The sequence below is a fragment of the Zootermopsis nevadensis genome, unplaced genomic scaffold, assembly GCF_977971745.1.
Source record: "Zootermopsis nevadensis isolate Lab colony 2312 unplaced genomic scaffold, Znev_1.0 Znev_ptg000008l, whole genome shotgun sequence".
Taxonomy (NCBI): domain Eukaryota; kingdom Metazoa; phylum Arthropoda; class Insecta; order Blattodea; family Termopsidae; genus Zootermopsis; species Zootermopsis nevadensis.
In genome coordinates, this window is record NW_028259140.1 from 16,531,089 (window position 1) to 16,551,119 (window position 20,031).

General features: G+C 36.9%; 2 protein-coding genes across 12 annotated transcripts in view; both read left to right on the top strand.

Moving 5' to 3' along the window:
* LOC110838095 (TBC1 domain family member 4-like) overlaps positions 1-4,046 on the top strand; it is a 206,942-nt gene extending 202,896 nt beyond the window's left edge. For all 7 annotated transcript variants that reach the window (XM_087345284.1, XM_087345283.1, XM_087345285.1 and 4 more), the window contains 2 exons: positions 418-588; positions 1,232-4,046. In XM_087345284.1, the coding sequence (XP_087201410.1) occupies positions 418-588; positions 1,232-2,293 (1,233 nt within the window). In that variant the 3' untranslated portion in view covers positions 2,294-4,046. The remainder of the gene's footprint in view (positions 1-417; positions 589-1,231) is intronic.
* A 1,046-nt stretch (positions 4,047-5,092) lies between these two features.
* On the top strand, positions 5,093-17,708 carry LOC147874549 (uncharacterized). Of its 5 annotated transcripts, XR_015534218.1 has the most exons (7): positions 5,093-6,407; positions 8,685-8,771; positions 9,805-9,906; positions 10,299-10,412; positions 12,351-12,518; positions 13,156-15,617; positions 15,851-17,708. XR_015534218.1 is itself a non-coding variant. In XM_087345302.1 (6 exons), the coding sequence occupies exons 2-6, from the start codon at positions 8,688-8,690 to the stop codon at positions 14,038-14,040; spliced, it is 1,353 nt and encodes a 450-aa protein (XP_087201428.1). In that variant the 5' UTR covers positions 5,093-6,839; positions 8,685-8,687; the 3' UTR covers positions 14,041-17,708. The 5 variants fall into 5 exon arrangements, 4 of the variants coding, with proteins under 4 accessions (XP_087201428.1, XP_087201427.1, XP_087201430.1 ...); XM_087345302.1 differs by having other exon boundaries at positions 5,093-6,839; positions 13,156-17,708; XM_087345301.1 differs by having other exon boundaries at positions 13,156-17,708.
* Positions 17,709-20,031: the final 2,323 nt, after the last annotated feature.

Here is a 20,031-nt window from a genome sequence, read left to right on the forward strand (position 1 = left end):
GTTCATTGAGAGAGTGTTGTTCAGGTGAACGGTGTGCACCTTCTGAAGATGAGGTTAGCGTTGAAGTACGAGGCAATTATTTCTACCCCACAGCCTTCAAAAGAAACTTCTGACTACCATTAATATAAAGTATTCCTGATCATTTTGTAGTGTATATTCTTTAGTTTAATGGATAAAAATAAGTAATAATAACTAATAATTCAAAGTAACATTCATCACAATAGTTGTTTTTATGTCCATAATGAAAAATGAAGATAGTAATATTGCCTATTTTATGATATTACCATATTATTCGTGTGGACTAAGCAAACCTTTGGCCAGGAGAGCTGGACTTCAGTACAATGTAATGACTTCCATTTGTCATATAGTCTCATAAGCGTCTTGAGGATTTGGTAATTATAAGTATTTTTTTCATAGGTTTTCACAATGGATGTGAGCAAACAGCTGCATGAATATGAGGTGGAGTACCACGTGCTACAGGAGGAAATGTCATCTCCGCGCCCGGAAGAGATGGAGGCATTGCGCAAGGCAGAGGCTACCAATAGAACACTCCTGCAGCAGAATCAAGCACTTGTTGAGCAACTTGAGGTACTTACTTTCTTGGAAGCACAGATTGCTGCATTTATAGTTAAATCAATACTGAAACTAAACTTAAAACAACAACCTTTTACCTGGAAGTGGCATTTATTGATGCCAAATATAACATTTATACAGCCATGTCTTGATTCAGAGCCTCATCAATGAAAATCAGGTGCACAACATGAAAGTGAGGTTGAAACTAAGTAGGAGAAGCATGAACAGATATTTATACTCCATAAATTTGAGAATTCAGCATTACATTTATACATGTTTTGTAACTTCTTTCAGGGAGCAGGTTAGTTCAGATATAACTCTCATTTTGGAGGTACTTGTTTCAAATTTCAGGTGGAACCAGAACCTGTTCTGTCTGCTGCATAATACATGCAGAATACACAGTAGCATTAAATAACCCAAGGATCAAACAGTCCATGTGGTGAAATCTCAACCATAGATCTATCTGACCTGAGATTTATAATAATCCTAATTATCTTCATTTAATTTATAATATAATAATTCTCACATATCATTTAATGCTAAAAATTTATGCACTTGGGTAGTTTTTTGAAGTAGATGACTAATAATAAGTACTGGTAGATTAATTTACACCTCCAATAAGGGAAAATGCTCAAATAGCCCACTGTTGTGTTCCCAGATTGCCACAAGTAACGTCCAACAATTAGAGACAAGTCGGGCGCACCAGCAAGCATTACTGGCACGGTTAGAATCTCAAGTGCGCAGCCTTGAGGTCAGTGTGGCCACAATGGGGCATTTCATAGCATCCCTGGCTGAAACTAACTCCAGCATTGAAATACCAGGCGAGATCCGTCGTGTCGTTGCCCAGCTTTCCGTGGCCGAATGCAGACGCAACAGTGCTGGCCAGAGCCTGCTCAAAAGCCTGAAACATGATACTCCACTTCAGAGAGCCAAAACCTTTACAATAAGTGAAGATACATATTCTTCTCGATCCAAAATTGCAAATATGAGAACAAATTCAGGTGGCAGTGAAATATATACAAAACCCAAGGGAGAAGAAGAAAAACGTAGAGAAATGCCATCTCCCCTCAAGTCAACTCTCAGCTCACCAAATCTAACAACAAAACTATCTGGAATGTCATCATTTTTCGCTAATACTCATAATCAAATTAAGCAGCAAAGGTTAAATGTTATAAACAGCTTAACTGAAGTGACGGATAATGGAACTGTTGTAACTGAAAAGAAAATCCCAGCAAACTCTACAAGTATTGAAAGTGCTTCGGTGGAGGTGGATATTACTAAGAACTCTCTACTTTCAGATATTGCAAATTATGAGAAGTCTAATTCTGTTCCTCTGGCTGCTCCCCATTCAAAACTGAAGACCTCTCAGAGTTCATTTGAACTTAGATCTGGTGGTACTAACAATAAAATTATTGAAACCACTCATTGTGACAGTGGAAATGTTACACCAACGTCTTCAACAGTAGCCAATCACATCCATCCACTTGATACATGCTCTGATGTCCATTTCACATATGGAGGTACAACCAAGCTGAAAACAATCCGTCCTCTTCGAGCTCAGCTATCTCGTAACTCCAGCGTTGACAGCATACCAATGTTCAAGCCAATGGGACCAGCAGAAGATGTAAACAGTTTTACATCAAAGATAGTTAATAGTAATAATGAAACTTCAGCAGTAGCAGCTATTGGTGAAACAAAGAATAGCCTCGTTACAGGGTAATAATTTGAAATTTAATTGCTATGAAGGCAACTAAATACAAATATGATACACGGAAAATTATTGTAGAAAGAGGAATATTAGACATTCATGTATCATATTATCCTATATAGTTACTTAACAAATTTTAGTATTAGAAGAGATTGTATTAAGTGGAGCCATATCAAGTACTTTCTGTTGATACTTAAATTGTCCTGTCTGTTCTTATTGAGCATTTGTTCTCTTATGCTTCCTTGAATTACTTGTGGTACAGCAGAAAGTGAGATTTCTTCACTAATTAAAGTCATATTCTAAACTCTTAATAGGAAAATTTAGTTTGGTTTGTGCATGTAAACAATATGTTTCATAAAGAATATTGCAGAGAAAGTAACTTGAAGAAAATATGTTTTTCTTCTCTCATCTTATTGCCTGTGCAGAATCACTGATATTACTTTTAATCATAGTGTAATGATTGCAATGTGATTGAGGGCTTCTAAAGACTGTATACCTTAATCTGGCTTTGTCTTATGATTGTGTCAGTTTTAGCTGATTTTAAATATCATCATCATGAATTGCAAGGTTTAAAGAATCAGTCTTGTCTGATTCATAGATGATCAGAACATTTTCTTCAAAGCCATCCTGAGTCTCTCCATTTTATTGTTTTATATGAATAAAGTTGTTTATGTATTTTTGTATAAGATGTTCGCGTCAGATCGTTCTGTGCTCTCTGATATATGTTCAACTCATATAATTGCACTTTCTCTTGTATATCTGAGTTTCTGTTTTGGTCCTTGCCAATGTGCATGTAAGTTGTTTTTTTTAAAAACATTTCATTTCTGGTACCTTGTATTTCATTTTGTATTCATGTAGTAAAAATCCATATTTTATAGACTGGAGCTTCGATGTTGATGTTCTTACAGCAGCAAGTATAAAAATGGCTGTCTTCTGGGATGTTGCCCCATTTAGTGTGATTGACACCTGAATTCATCAACATTTCATCTCTCACTTTGTATAGAAGTAAATCATGCTTAAGTCAACTGAAACTAACTCGGCCACATCTTGCCTCATACTCATTTGCAAGGTTGATATTTTGTTAGTGTATATCAATTTATAAATTTAGGTCACAGAAGAATTAAAATTTATGTCTATCGGTGATCAGTAAATGCAAGTAGAATCTACTAGACGTAACACAGAAATCACTTATTGTCTTCTTCAGAGAATTCTTTCACAAAAATTAAGTGAAAACTGAAAATTAAGATTACCATTTGACTGTCCACTGGCCTTTTATAAATATAGTTATAGCAACTGGCAGAGTGCATTTTACAAGCTCTGTCTCGGACAAAGAGAACAAATGTTCCAATGGTGAACTTCAAAACAAAAAGACATGACAAGTGGCATGTTTATAAAAAATAGCAAATTTCATGCTGCAGCTTAAAAATTTTCAATACAGTATTTGTACTTGTAATTATTTGACATCGTATTTCATCAGGTACTACTCTTGTTAATGACAAATTTCTGAAACCCTTAAATTGCAAAAGGAAGCATGCTCGGTGTGTTAGGTAACTTAATACTCACTTGCAATGTATAGTTTTGATATCCATGTTCAAATTAGGCTTGTGATAATGTTAATTGAGAAAACAAAATTTTCTATTGTATGTTTAATTCTCAGGATGAATGTTTGATAGTGTGTCAGTATTTTTGCACGGTTTGTCCTCATTATGTACAAACAGGATGAACTTGTTTGAATGCATTTCATATTAAAGAGAGTTCCAAGTGACTGAGCTTTCTTTCATAACACAACTCCAATTCATCGACAGCAAGTTTCTGACTTTTGAAACCTAAAATCTATGTCTTTATTATATATTAAAATTAATTATTAACTAACTTACAAGTAAAATGATCACACAGTATTAAATGGAGATGTTATATAAAATCACTTAGATGTGACAGTTATGAATACTGACTCAGGAGAAATGTGGACAGAAGTGATCATGGCCTAACGTAGAGTTGTGGAATTTGCCAGGTGTTATTGGGGAAAACCATAAATATATCAATGAGGATAGCCAGCTCTGTGGCTTTAACTGAAACTGGGCATCTTCCAATCTGAAGCAGTAGTTCTACACCTTGATGGTCCATGAGAAGTAAATTACTGTCTAAAAATTATTGGTATTTTTTTTGGGCAAATTTGCAACTAAAATTTGCAAAAATGCACCTATTTTTCCTGTTTCTGTCTGTCTGTCATGAACCAGTGAACAGATTTTCATGAAATTAAATATGGGAAAATATTATTAAAATTTATTGATATTTTTCAAATTTAAAGTTTCACAAACACAGGCACTGTACATTAAGACCTACATGCATTTCTGTGTTAGGAAATTACAGAATGGGGAATCCCAGCCAGAAACCCACGCAAATCCGACTCTGATATCACTAAATCAAAATGGAAGCATTTATATGCTGTGCATACATTACCTAACTTCTTTAGTAATAAACCAATGGACATACAGACTTTGTCAGAAATGAAGTTCTGTCAGTGGTCTTGATGTCAGTTGTGGTCTTCTGGGTTATGATGTGTGGCAGTAACCAACATTTCAGAGGAACGTTCATAAGAATGTACAAAGAGTTCATGATGTCACAACCCTGAAGGCAAGTAGAGTCTCTTTGATAAGGTTTATCCTGTTAATAGTAGATAACATTCAAAAGTGGGGCATCAGAATTAAACTGCAGACATACTTTGCTTCTCGTAGCTTAACATCCTATGAACCAAACATTTTGGCATCATGTCTAACTTGCATTGTGAGGTACCTGATTCTTTTCTGAGGTTTTACAAATGGAATAAGGCCTTGCCCATTCTTTCCATTTCACAATACTCATTTTATATAAATAACCTCTTTAGTTGCCACAGGCTCATTAAATAATGTATAAACCAACCACCCCATTGATAAGAAAAGCTTTATTTTTATAATTTTGGAGCTGTGTGGTGCTAGCTCATTCAGTAGTTGACTCTTGAGATATTGGAAAGCCCCTTTCAGTAATAATGAGTTTAGCAGTACTTGGATTCTAAATTTAAATATTAGAGCAAATTAACCTTTATGACATGGAAAGAAGTAATTAAAACCCTGGACCTGCTGGCTGAACTTCAGATTTGTGGTTTATGGTTCTGCTGTATGATAGTGTGATGCACATAAGACTGGACTTTCAAAGATACACAAGGATGATAAGGGTTAACTTTATGCATACTAGCAAAATCTTTTTATGTTCCTGTCTCATGTATAGAAACCTATACAGGTATGGGGAAAATGGTGCATAATAACAACAGGAGTAAGTAGAAATTAAAATATAACGGGAAGAATTCTCTAGGAGTCATTCCTGAGATACTGTGATAAGAATGAATCATCAAGTGGGCAAGTCACGCCAGTCACAAGCAGCAAAGAAATTAGTGGCGGTACTCAGAGACAAAAGCAGACACACAGAAGGTTAAATAAACTACAAAGAAACTGCAGGTTATACTCATGAACACGTGAGTTTATACAAAAGAATAATGTACATAAGAAGACTGCACAGTTCACACATGTCAGGATTAAAAGATAAACAAACAACACTTGAGAAGCATACAGGACTCGCTGTCACAGAGCACAACAGATACATAACTTAAGAGGGTGGTAGTTACAGTAAGTGTGCGAGAGTATATAATGTACCCCAGCCGCAAAACCTTACGGACAAAAATTCCCTACAGGACCGTGAAGACAGAATGGTGACGGTTCTCGTAGCTACATCCTTTTACTCCAACGGTTGTTGTCTGTTATCTGGAGGTCCTCGGTATTATTAGTCTTTCTTGTATTGTGGTAATATGGTTTAGAAATGTAATACTGTAATCTTTTCTCTTGCGGGTTTTGGAAGTAGGGAGAAGGAGGAAAGATTCCGTTAGCCTTTAACGCTTTGGACATCCGGCATTCCTTGCAAGTTCAAGATTACTGTCGCGTACTACGCCCAAGGTGTCTCTTGTTGATTACAATCACGTTCACCAAGCGAAACACTAGTAGTGCGGCGGTACCCTTTCTTAGCGCTGTGATGGTTTGAAGATAATACAAAAAAAGTACACCTTGCTGCTCTTTCATCCAGATCAGCTTGTATGAAGGTAGAATTGAATTAGAAATAGAATAAAAGTATTATCTGCGACTCGTACACCATGGACGATAGACGAAAGCAGCCATTTGTAATCGACGCCATTGCTAAAATTTGTCAAATATATGCGTGAATTACACTGGGAGGATCAGGAGAGTGTGAATAAATTAATTTGGTTTTCTGTGTGTTGTTCGAAACTTAAAAAGTTAATTCGACTGTTTCTAAATGTTTGATAGTTTTCATTTCAAGTAAGACTGACATTCAATAAAAATACTGCTGTAACCTGACCTTTTTTGTGATAATCTTAATGCCATTGAATGTATTAATTATAGCATATGAATGCCCAAATTACTATGTTTATTCTTCTGGATTCCCCTTTTTAATGTGTGCTCTTACGTTTCCAAAATTTGATAGCAGACACGCATCTTTATGCTAAAGTAAAAAAGTAAGTACAAGTTAGAATTATAACCATCATGTGCCAAACACTAATCTCAGTAAATATCAGCAAGAAGTTTACTGTACTGTAATTAAGCTATGCAGAAATCTTACTCCCATTATAAAAAGTCCAGATTGCAATATAAATAAGTCTAAGCAAGCTCTAACAGATTATCCTATCTCACTCGTACTCCATTGAATAATTTACCAAAAATTCTCAGCTATTATAAGTAAATGTAAGCAGTAGAGGTCATGCTTCCATGTGTATTTGTGCTGTAACATGTTCTATACATCCCCAGCTTAGGCCTATGAAGGATCTATGGAATATAAATAAATTCTGTTTGTCTTGTGTTATGACCATGATTTGGTGTAACTTTACTCTTTGTCTGTTGCCATTTGTGATTGAGTTTTTATATATATATTTGCAAATATGTGTTTTGTTTGCATCGTTTGTGATTTGACATCTGATTAAGCTGCTGTATAGAAACATATAAACTTCTGTGTTAAGTTTTAGCTTTCCACAACATAGTTAAGAATGTTTAATCTTACTGATATGTGTGTAAAATCAGAAGAGTTAAAGTATAAACACTGTTATTTGTCTTGTTTTATATGAATGTGTCTTTGACTCTCACCCTAAGGGAAGAAACTAGATTCATAGTGTTGACTTGGTTTTTTAGGTTATGATGCTGTGTAGTAGTACAGGTGGAATTTACACTACTGTGAAAACCTCAAATGTTATATACTTTCAGAATGTTTGAGAACAAACCCCTGAGGAAAAAATTGACGTATGTCGGATTGTAACATGAGGGTGGAGCAAATTGCATAATGTAGAACTTTATATTATTATAATATTTTATTTGGATATTATTCATTCTCTATCACCTTATTTTATTCAGCTCATCAAATGTTACAGTGTTAAACATTTCAGGGTCATGTATCCCAGGTACGGGAGAATAGAAATGCACAGAATATTGTAGTTATAAAATTTGAAAGGAAGAGATAATTAGCAAAACTAGTCACAGATGTGTCCTTTAAGTTGTATTGGGATGGGCGTTGTGAAAGTGAGTGCTGTGTGTTGGCGCATTAGTTGTGACTGCTTAGATTACTTATCACCCAGACTAATGTTAAGCATGCATCAGGGTAATATAACTGTGAAAAGTGTTATTAGAGGGGTACTTTTGATCAGCAATATCCAGATAATTAAGAGATTACTTTATTTATGATTGTTTGAGATGAAGGTTGTCAGTTTTAATAACATGGACATTATTCTGGAAGGTGGAAATTGTTAATGTCTTTTAATACTTATAATTATGTTACTGTTTTGTAATGAAGTATATAGTTTCTCCTCCTCTCTCTAGATTGACAAGTTTTCAGATGATGAAAAGTCATGTTGTTCATTCTTACTTTTCCACTTCTGCACGTGCATTAGCACAGCCTTCAAATAACTGAAATATCTCTTTTACTGTTTCCACGTTTTGACACGAAAGTGTCAGGAGCAAGTGCCTTTGGAGTGTGTGATGTTACTAATCTTATCATTCTGCAGTTTGGTCGCCTTAGATCATATTTTCTGTCACTTCTCATTGTGATTTTGTAAACTTTTGAGCATTCCTTTTCAGGCATGATCTTTCTGATATGTCACATATTTTAATAAATTATGTCTTTTTTTCCCCCATCCATTAGACTGGTCAGTCTCTGTTGTATTATTAAAGAAGTCTGATAAGTGGTGGTCTGCGGTCAAGTTATTGAAGTTGCAGTATGTCTGAATGAAGGGTGAATGCCTATTAGAAATAAATCAATTTTACCATTGAACTTTGTATCTTTAGACACTTCATGTAATGAGTATGTTTCCTTTCAGAACATGGAGAGATATTCCAGGTTAACAAGAGTACCAAGAATTATAATGCAGAGATGTGATACAATTCCATCTCTGAAGGAGACCTCGGTGAGTGTTTATGTATGAAAGTTAATGTAATCGATCAACTTATTCACTGAACTGTCTTCTGTGTTGTAGCACTGTGTAGTCTCGTAGAAGTGTACTGACATTTCAGAGGACTTGCTGCTTCCATTATCAGGGCAATGACGATAGAGGCAGCTAGTATCTCTGAAACATTAGTAAACTTCTACCAGACTGGATGGCACAACAGCCCAGAAGACAGCCATGTAAATACTCGTAGCTATGAGAACTTTAAAAACTCTAACTCACTCACAGAATTAATTATTTTTTGGGAAGAATGTGTTATTTTTTAATTTCTGTCTCTTCAAGTCTACAGGAATATTTGTACATTAGATGGGTTTAGTGTATTCATATTGTGAATTTCAAGTAATATATTTCAGTGAGATTGAGTAAGCCCATATAACTTTCATCTCATGCATGTGTCACTCTGCTGACGTTCACATAATCATAGCTTAATAAGTTTTTTCCATTACAGTAGGTGAAACTAACTCATAGGAACATTAAGAAGTTCCATATTGTAATTATTAAGTAGAGTTTGTCACATTTCTCAATTATGCAGAACAGGACAAAACTACTTTAACTGTGTCCAGTTGAAACGAATTAGTATCTTATATACAATGCTTAATTGACCAACCATGAAGCTTACTTAAGAAATGTAACTCTTAAAGAGTTGTGTATGTGGGGTACTTTCTTAACAGGCTATGTTCTTTGCCTTTACCGCAGTAAGATCTTTTCAATTTCTTGTTCCAGCAACACAAGGTTAGTGAGGTTTCTTGCAGCGCACAATATTTCCAAAATGTCTCACGTTTCATAATTTTTAATATGAGAAATAATATTGAGATAGAATTTAACCTGAAAAGACTTGATGTTAGTTTGAGAGAATTCCCTGTTATATTTTTGAAGCCTTGCATTTAACATAATTTTGAAAATAGCAGCGTGGAATCCGCTTTGCCGCATGTCTTTAGAGCATGTGAACTGTATTATCTGAAATTATTATGTTTAATTGATAATTTTACTGCAGAATGTTGACATAATCAAAACAGAAGATGTTGGTGAAGATGATTCCAGTGTCATGATACCTGATGAGTTTTACGTACCATCCATAGTAAAGACTGAACCCAAGGTAAACTTTGTTTTCGGCTGATTTTTGTGTTTCTTATTTGCACATGCACTTACATGCATGTATGTGCTTGCATTCTTACAGTATAAGTCAGTCTTATTATGACATCCAGTTTTGAGAGTGTTCAATGCTCATTTGCATGCAGCAGGTATAAAGAAACAACATTTTTGCTGCTTAATAAATTTGACCTCTTATGCTCCTGCAGTCACCAAATCGTCAGTATGGGACCTCATTGAATAGCCTAAATTGAATTGTGTGTATGTATCCATTATCTTGCACTTACTAGGTGATAAGAGGAAGACAGTCATATGAATCAGCTTAGATTAGATATTTTGTATGAGCCATTGATGTGCTTCACCAAGCAACCACAAAACTTACTTAAATTTCTACTGCAGAATGCTGATATAATCAAAACAGAAGATGGTATGGGTGTTCTTGGTGAAGAAGATTCCACTGACATCATACCTGATGAGTTTTACGTACCATCCACAGTAAAGACTGAACCCAAGGTAAACTTTGTTTTCAGCTGATTTTTGTGTTTCTTATTTGCATATGCACTTACGTGCATGTGTTGTCCGCGAGCCACGAGGGTAGACGTGGCCTTTTCAGTCATTGCTTGTGTAGCAGGGGGAAAGTCGTATCTGCGCATGCACTGCATTCCTTATACGAGGCTCGTCCTCAAAGTAAGTTTCCCTCGGGCCGTTTACAGAAACAAAACACAATTTCATGGAAATATTTATTGCAACAGATACAGCAAGTGTCCAGCTATTTTTCAACATATTCGCCACCGGAATTGAGACATTTGTCATACCGTGGGACCAACTTTTGAATACCTGTGTCGTACAAGTCTGCCGCCTGGGATTGGAACCACTGTGTGACAACCATCTCCGTCTCTCTGTCATTCTCAAAACGCTGACGCTGAACGGACAGGAATTTCTTGAGTTGTAGGAAAAGATGGAAATCACTGGGAGCGAGGTCCGGGCTGAAGGGTGAATGATAAAACACCTCCCAGCTGAACTCCTGCAGGAGACATGCTGTCCGTCGAGCCGTGTGCGGCCTAGCGTTATCGTGCAGGAAGACAATACCGGCACTAAGCATCCCGCGTCGCTTGTTCTGAATGATCCGTCGCAATTTGTGCAGTGTTTCACAGTAACGCTCAGCATTCACTGTCTCACCTCTGGTCAGGAAGTCGACGTGGAGAATGCCCCGTCTGTCCCAGAACAAATTCACTTTCCGCGCCGACAACGTCTGCTTGAATTTCGTCTTACAGGGAGATCCACTGTGACGCCAATGCATTGACTGCTGCTTGGTTTCTGGGGTAATGTGTGCAATCCACGTTTCATCACCTGTGATGGTCCAGTCCAGAAACTCATCGCCGTCGTCATGGTACCGCTGCAGAAATGTCAATGCTGACTCCATGCGCTTTGTTTTGTGTTCTGGTGTCAGTTGCTTCGGCACCCACCTGGCGCACAATTTCCTGAACAACAGAAATTGCGACGGGCCATTCAGAACAAGCGACGCGGGATGCTTAGTGCCGGTATTGTCTTCCTGCACGATAACGCTAGGCCGCACACGGCTCGACGGACAGCATGTCTCCTGCAGGAGTTCAGCTGGGAGGTGTTTAATCATTCACCCTACAGCCCGGACCTCGCTCCCAGTGATTTCCATCTTTTCCTACACCTCAAGAAATTCCTGTCCGTTCAGCGTCAGCGTTTTGAGAATGACAGAGAGGCGGAGATGGTTGGCACAGTGGTTCCAATCCCAGGCGGCAGACTTCTACGACACAGGTATTCAAAAGTTGGTCCCACGGTATGACAAATGTCTCAATTCCGGTGGCGAATATGTTGAAAAATAGCTGGACACATGCTGTATCTGTTGCAATAAATATTTCCATGAAATTGTGTTTTGTTTCTGTAAACGGCCCCAGGGAAACTTACTTTGTGGACGATCCTCGTACATAGACGCATGGGCTGTGATGGGCAGGGGCTTTGGTTGGCTTGTGTTTCTTTTCTGATGAATGAAGTGCAGATTCAATTTGAGGAATACTTGCTACCGTTCAGTTCGGAAACCTTTACTCTTCCCACCCAGTTTCTGAGACCATAAAGATGGAAATAAACTATATTTTGAATATGACCTTTCTCTGGGCTGCTGTGCCATGTGAAATAAAAAAAGTTACTGATGGTTCACAGCTGCTTACTTGCTCCATCATCAAGGTGATGTCTTGGTCAACTAAGCAACTATTAGCTTCTCAAGAAGTTTTCATGGAATTTCTTGTGTTTTTATAGAAAAGTGAATAATATATTCCCATATTTTCCTTGTATCTCCTGTGTGTATTCTGGTTATCATTTCATTATGAACCTTTATTCTTTAATGGTCCTCCAAGTACCCAAACATTTACTTGAGATAAAAAATTCAGATTCTTATTATGCGTGATGGCGGATTTACAGAACTGCATCAATTTACAGGAAGTTGTATTGGAATCGTGTAGTGAAACATGTCTAATTTCTCCTCATGATGGAAGTCAGCACATCAAAGTAAAAGTTGAAGGTGTGACAGATATAAAAGAGGAAGAGGATTCTGTGCAAACGTTTCCAACAATACAGGCTGAATGTGAGGTGGGTGTAGTGTAATGAATTTTCAGGAGTTTTTCTAAGAACTTGCATGTCTTGGTAAAAAAAACCTTGAGTTTGGAAGTTATGGAATGAGATTCTGGGGAGTACACTTGGCTTAAGTGAATTTATGCTATTCTATGCCTCCAAAACATAACACTCTTGAACCTAATAAATATCCTTATATTATTAAACAGTCCAGTTGATGTGTGTCAAACTCCAGGCCAGACTAGAAAATTAGCTTTGTACAACTAACCAGAATCTAAATGAAGTGGCACATTCATAACATCTTGCCATCACAATGAGTAAAAAAATTGTTCAACAAGTTCAGATGCAGACCTACTACAGGGTAAGAACTAAATGACCTGAATGACTAACATTCAAGGTTTCAGCATAATTTGAATTTTGAGACTCAGGTTTGGATTCAAATGCTGGAGACTGTCGTCACATCCCATACTGAATGAGCTGTTTTAAACCTGTTTTCGAGGAGGGCACATGATTTTTGGATTATATAGCAGACCTTCCAATAAATTGTGGTTGTGTAATACTTATGTAATACTTATTGACATTTTACACCTTACTTTCAACTTATTTCTTTCCTTCCATTTTGTTTATTTTAATATATTTTCCTTTTTTTTAACAGAGTCCAATGAATGAACATCAAATTTTGCATGGTGAGGATCATCCACATTCAAATGATATCTACGATAGAGCACTCAGTCACAATAATGTAAAAAACGATCAAAGAATACATACAGGAGAACGTCGATATGCCTGTGATGTGTGTAGTAAATCATTCAGTCAGAGAAGTAGTCTGAAGACACATCAACGCATACATAGTGGAGAGCGTCTGTATGCCTGTGATGTGTGTAACAAATCATTCAATCAGAGGACTCATCTGGAGACACATCAACGCATACATAGTGGAGAATGTCCGTATAACTGTGATGTGTGTAACAAATCATTCAATCAGAGGACTCATCTGAACATACATCAACGCATACATAGTGGAGAGCGTCCTTATACCTGTGATGTGTGTAACAAATCATTCAATCAGAGGACTCATCTGAAGATACATCAACGCATACATACTGGAGAATGTCCTCATACCTGTGATGTGTGTAACAAATCATTCAGTCGGAGAAGTACTCTGAAGATACATCAACGCATACATAGCGGAGAGCGTCCTCATACCTGTGATGTGTGTAACAAATCATTCAGTCGGAGGACTCATCTGAAGATACATCAACGCATACATACTGGAGAATGTCCTTATACCTGTGATGTGTGTAACAAATCATTCAATCAGAGAAGTAATCTGAAGATACATCAAGGCATACATAGTGGTGAGCGCCAATATTCCTGTCCTGTGTGCAATAAATCATTCAGGGAGATGAGCATTCTAAAGAAACATGAACATAAACACAGTGAAAAGCATACATATACCTGTGATGTATGTAATAAATCATTCAGTCGGAAAGATCATATGAAGAGACATCTGTCCACACATAGTGGTGAGCGTCCATAAGACTGCGATGTGTGCAATAAATGATTCAGTCGGAAAGATCATGTGAAGAGACATCTGTCCGCACATAGTGGTGAGCGTCTATAAGACTGCGATGTGTGTAATAAATTATTCAGTCGGAAAGATCATATGAAGAGACATCTGTCCACACATAGTGGTGAGCGTCCATAAGACTGCGATGTGTGCAATAAATGATTCAGTCGGAAAGATCATGTGAAGAGACATCTGTCCGCACATAGTGGTGAGCGTCTATATGACTGCGATGTGTGTAATAAATTATTCAGTCGGAAAGATCATATGAAGAGACATTTGTCCTCACATAGTGGTGAGTGTCCATAAGACTGCGATGTGTGTAATAAATTATTCAGTCGGAAAGATCATGTGAAGAGACATCTGTCCACACATAGTGGTGAGTGTCCATAAGACTGCAATGTGTGTAATAAATGATTCAGTCGGAAAGATCATGTGAAGAGACATCTGTCCACACAGTGGTGAGCGTCCTTAAGACTGCGATGTGTGTAATAAATTATTCAGTCGGAAAGATCATGTGAAGAGACATCTGTCCACACATAGTGGTGAGCGTCCATAAGACTGCAATGTGTGTAATAAATGATTCAGTCGGAAAGATCATGTGATGAGACATCTGTCCTCACATAGTGGTGAGCGTCCATAAGACTGCAATGTGTGTAATAAATTATTCAGTCGGAAAGATCATGTGAAGAGAGATCTGTCCACACATAGTGGTGAGCGTCCTTAAGACTGCGATGTGTGTAATAAATGATTCAGTCGGAAAGATCATGTGATGAGACATCTGTCCTCACATAGTGGTGAGCGTCCATAAGACTGCAATGTGTGTAATAAATTATTCAGTCGGAAAGATCATGTGAAGAGACATCTGTCCACACATAGTGGTGAGCGTCCTTAAGACTGCGATGTGTGTAATAAATTATTCAGTCGGAAAGATCATATGAAGAGACATCTGTCCACACATAGTGGTGAGCGTCCTTAAGACTGCGATGTGTGTAATAAATTATTCAGTCGGAAAGATCATATGAAGAGACATTTGTCCTCACATAGTGGTGAGCGTCTATAAGACTGTGATGTGTGTAATAGAGTATTCATTAGTAAGGAGGACCTCAAGGTACATCAACGCATACATAGGGGAGAGCGTCCTTATGCCTGTGATCTGTGTAACAAATCATTCAGTAGAAAGGACAACCTCAAGGTACATTAACGCATACATGGCAGTAAGCGCTGATATTGCTGTGATGTGGGTAATGAATCTTCCTTTCTGAGCAGTCATCTTATGGTGCATCAGCGTGTGCATAATGCTGGACGTCCATATGCCTGTAATGCATGTAATAATCACTCAGTGCAAGGGGGACGTGAAGAGACATCAAGGCATACACAGTGGACGGCGTCCTTATTCCTGTGATGTTTGTAGTAAATCATTCAGTCAGAGGGCTCAAATGAAGACACGACAACGCATACAAAGTGGCTAATGGCCATATTCCTGTGATGTGTGCAGTAACTCACTGAGCACAGGTGCACAGTATACAGCGTCCATATTCATCTTATGTGTGAGTTACTATGTAATATATATTACAAGATCAGTGATGATGAGAACACTCTACTTAGTGAATCCACACATTACAAATGTGGATCCTCTCCATGAGATATGCTTTGATGTGTCTTCAGATGACCTCTCGGAATGAATTCACTAAGTAGAGTGTTCTCATCATCACTGATCTTGTAATATATATTACATAGTGTCCATATATATATATATATCCTTTGTCGGATTTATCTACAGAGACATCATTGGAGACACAGTGGAGAGCATTCCTAATCTTGTCAGATATTGTGATGTGATGCCAAATGGGCAGATGGCTCGCACTGGAGGGGTGGGGCCGCCCTACCCCTCTCCTTAACTAGCGGATGTGGGATATGGGTGTGGCCATCACGGAATGTTCCAGGATGTAGTGTTCCCTCGCCAAAAGGAAGGTTCAGGTAAGTGAACATGGGAGATCCTTGGCCTGGAAATTTCAAAGAACAGACTGCCGCACATAAAAGTCACCTCTTCGAGTGCTTATGGTCCAGCGCGGGTACACCGTGTCCCAGTAAAGTGAACAGTGGTGGATGTGGGGGAACTAGCGAGATAGTGAGAGCGAGAAGCCATCGAGCAGTCCAGTATGGTGCTGAGAGCCGAGGGCTGTGTTGTGAATGGTGCCAAGTTTGGGGACCGGAACAGCTCAACAGACAGTATTCAGGGACAGAACTGAGGTTGTGTCACGTACTTGACGAGTTAAGAGTCTTAGCAACTGTTTTGTCCAATTTTCCTGTGTGTAGACTACCGTAAATTGATTGTTAAGTAAATCATGGTTGCCAGAGCCTAAATAGTAGTCGTCGTCGTCATCCCAATATTTTTTTGCACTAAGATCCTGAATAAGTTTCACCTGATGCATGTGTGCAGTGTGTGAGTGTATGTTCCAGGTTCGTTCATTTCTTGACTGTTAAGACATAGTAGGAACAAAAATTATATTTTGCTATTTGATTGCTTTGTTCAGTAACATAACACTAGATTTTACTTGTTTTTAAATATTTGGAATATGTAGCCATTACTGTACATAAGTTATTGTAAAACTGAAGAGATGGAACACAGTTCTTTTCTAGAAAAATTATGAGAGTTAAACTGGCCTCTAGAAATTTCAACTAAATAATTATCCAACTTACCCATCCAAACCTTAAAAGAAACTATGCAGATAAACATTGAGATCCACACATTCTTGAAAAGACCTGGGAACATGTAGGGATCAAAACAATGATCTCACTCTCACATCTTCATCATCTATCAGCCAAGGTCAGTCTGCAGTTGCTTTTTTATTTGTGGTGTTAGGGTATTCGTGTACTTGTCATCCAGATTTTCAAGTCAGTAAGCACCTCTAAAATCTCATTCAGTTTATTGCAGACTACAAGGTGCTACATCTCTGAAGACAGTCAATTTCGTATTAGCTGTTTTGAGAATGTAAGATCTCACCATTTGTTGCTCTGTTCCAGCTTCACTAATCAAAGAACTCTCTTTTGTGGTCACTTTCTATTATGTAGTCCTTTGATTTATGGTTTATTTAACAACAGTCAATTACTCAGACTTTATAGTGCCAGGTGATATGATAATTAATAATAAATTACAAAGGAAATGGAACTGACCGGTCATAGCCTGAATATTTATCTAAAATAAATTGTTTGTACAATACAATATTTTATTTTTTCTGTAGATCAAAAATACATTGATATAGGATATGTCAATCTATATTATACATTATCAAAATACCATAACGATTACGATATAATCCCATTGGAGATTTAGCATTATATACAATAGATTATCAGTAGCCAATATTTGAAAATTCTTCATTAAGATAAGTCTTCTTGTGAATAATAACACCCCTTAATAAGAGAGTCCTTCAATTCCTTCTTAAACTGATTGCTATTTTTTATTTGATTTATTGTGGTAGGCCGACAACCTGCTACTTATGGTTTACTCTTGTAAAGTTCTAACTTGTGTACGTATTTATGATAGTCATTATTATTTCTTGTGTTATATGTATATAGTTGTTGTTTACAGTGCAGACACACTTTTCTTTTGCATATAAAATGGTTTCTTCAATGTACAGCGAGTATACTGTTAATATCTTTAAATGCCTCAAACTATCCCCTCCACGATTCCATTGGTTTTAAACCTGCTGTGTGCCTTACTGCCCTTTTTTGAAGAGTAAAAATTTGTCGAGTGAGTACTTTGGCACTCTGTCCCCATATAAGACGATAGCGTAAGACAAAAAGGGATGAATCAAACCATGATACAACATTCTTCTTTCATTTAGATTAATTATTTTAGAGAGTCTATTAATTATAAATAGGTTACGGCTAATTCTTCTACATATTCTTTCGATATGTACTTCCCAACTCGGGGTGCAATCAATCACAACCCCCAGGAAGTTATTACTTTTTACTTTAACTATTTCCCTGTTCTTTATTAAAAAATTTAGATTACTTTCCTGCCTACATTGTTTTGTCCAGAAAAGAATGTGATTTCTTTAAGTTGGGTTTATAGATAAATTATTTATCTCAAAATACTGCTCTACCAAGTCTATTATCTAAAGTTACCTTTTGGAGTTCATTCATATCCCGACCCATGTTCAGTATTGATGTGTCATCAGCACACATTAATATTCTGCATTTTGTTACATGTGGAATATCATTTACATATAAAATAAAAAGTAATGGACTAAGGACAGAACCTTGAGGAACTCCATATCTAACAGGAAGGCAACTTGACAAGTATTCTTTCATTTGATTGTTTGCTACATGTGAGACTTTTACTTGTGTTCTGTTTGTGAGATAGGATTTGATTAGCTTAAGTGGTATGCCACGAACTCCATATTGGTATAATTTATCCATGAGGATGTTATGTTCAGTACAATCAAATGCTTTTGATAAATCTAATAGTACACAATTGCACTTTATTTTATTATTCAGATTTTCAATGATTGCAGCAATTGCATCATTTGAAGATTTATTTTTCCTAAACCCAAACTGAGATTTATTAAGTATATTGTGTTTATCTAAGAAAGAAATTAGCTGATTAGCTATTACCTTTTCCAGAACCTTTGAAAGAGCTGGAACATGAGTAATTAGACGATAATTATTTGAATCTTCTTTCGCCCCTTTTTTGTAAATTGGTTTAACAACTGATTTTTTTAATGTAGATGGGAAAATGCCTTCTGTAATTGATGCATTGATCAATTCTAATGGTGGTCTTATCATGTAAGGTACACATTTCCTTAATAAATAGGGAGAGAGGCCATCAAGTCCTGCTGATTTTTTATTCTCCAAACTCTGAATTACTTTAATCAATTCAGTCTCTGTTATTGTTTATACTTATTGTACTATTACTAGTTTGTGGAGGCATCAAATTTTTATCAAGTATGAGTTTACTTACAGTTTCTAAGAAAGTACCATTAAAAATATTACATATTCTGCTCGGACTTGTAACTGTTTCATTTCCTGCTTGCAGGTGAATATTGCAAGTCAAGAGCCTCTTTCTCTATTTACAAATTTACAAAATACTCTAGGAGTGTTAATTGCACTAGTTATAATGTGCTGGATGTAGTTTGCTTTTGCATTTCTTATTACTACATTGTATTCCTTTTTATATATTTTATACTTGTCTCTATGTTCCTGAATATTACTTTGTATTTAAGATCATATAAGTTTCTTAATTTTGTTTTTGCTGTAGTAACATCATTATTTATCCAAGGAACATTTAAAGCACTTACAATATTTCTGTTTATTACATCAGTGGAATAGCAGTGTGGAAGCATGTTAGTAATGATAATTGTTGCCGTACTTTCAGTTATTGGAGTGGGTATATTTATTGTCGTAGTCAGATTAAAAGCATTTATAACATGAGTAACTGTTTGTGGTCACACGCATCTTCTTGAGTATTTATGTTAAAAGTCACCTACTATTATAATATAACAATCTTTCTGTACTAATTGTTCAAGAATACCTGTTAACGAAAACGAAGGTATATAATTTACCCTAGCCGCGAAACCTTACGGAGATTAATTCCCCGGACGATAATTATATGTGACTTGACTGTGACCACGGAATGTTGTCGGCTTTCGTAGCCACATCCCTTAATCCAACGCTTCTTGTCGGTTATCTGGCGGCCCTCCTCGATATCATGAGTCTTTCTTGTATTGTGATAATATTGTTTACAAGTGTAAGACTGTATTCTTTTCAACCATGGATTACGGAAGTAGTGTGAAGAAGGTAAGATAACTTAGACTTGCTACGTTCGTTGCAAGTCTAAGATTACAGTCGCCTACTAGACCCTTGGTTTCTGTTCGTTACAATCGCGTTCCTGCCAAGCGAAAGGCGTGTAGTGTGGCGGTACACTTACCTAGCGCTGTGTTGGATTGAAATTAATGG

What these genes read in the sequence shown, in the direction of transcription:
- LOC147874549 (XM_087345301.1), top strand. An exon ending in CATCTCTGAAGGAGACCTCG is followed by an intron (nt 8,772 to 9,804) that starts GTGAGTGTTTAT and finishes ATTTTACTGCAG; the next exon opens with AATGTTGACATAATCAAAAC. An exon ending in CAGTAAAGACTGAACCCAAG is followed by an intron (nt 10,413 to 12,350) that starts GTAAACTTTGTT and finishes GCGGATTTACAG; the next exon opens with AACTGCATCAATTTACAGGA.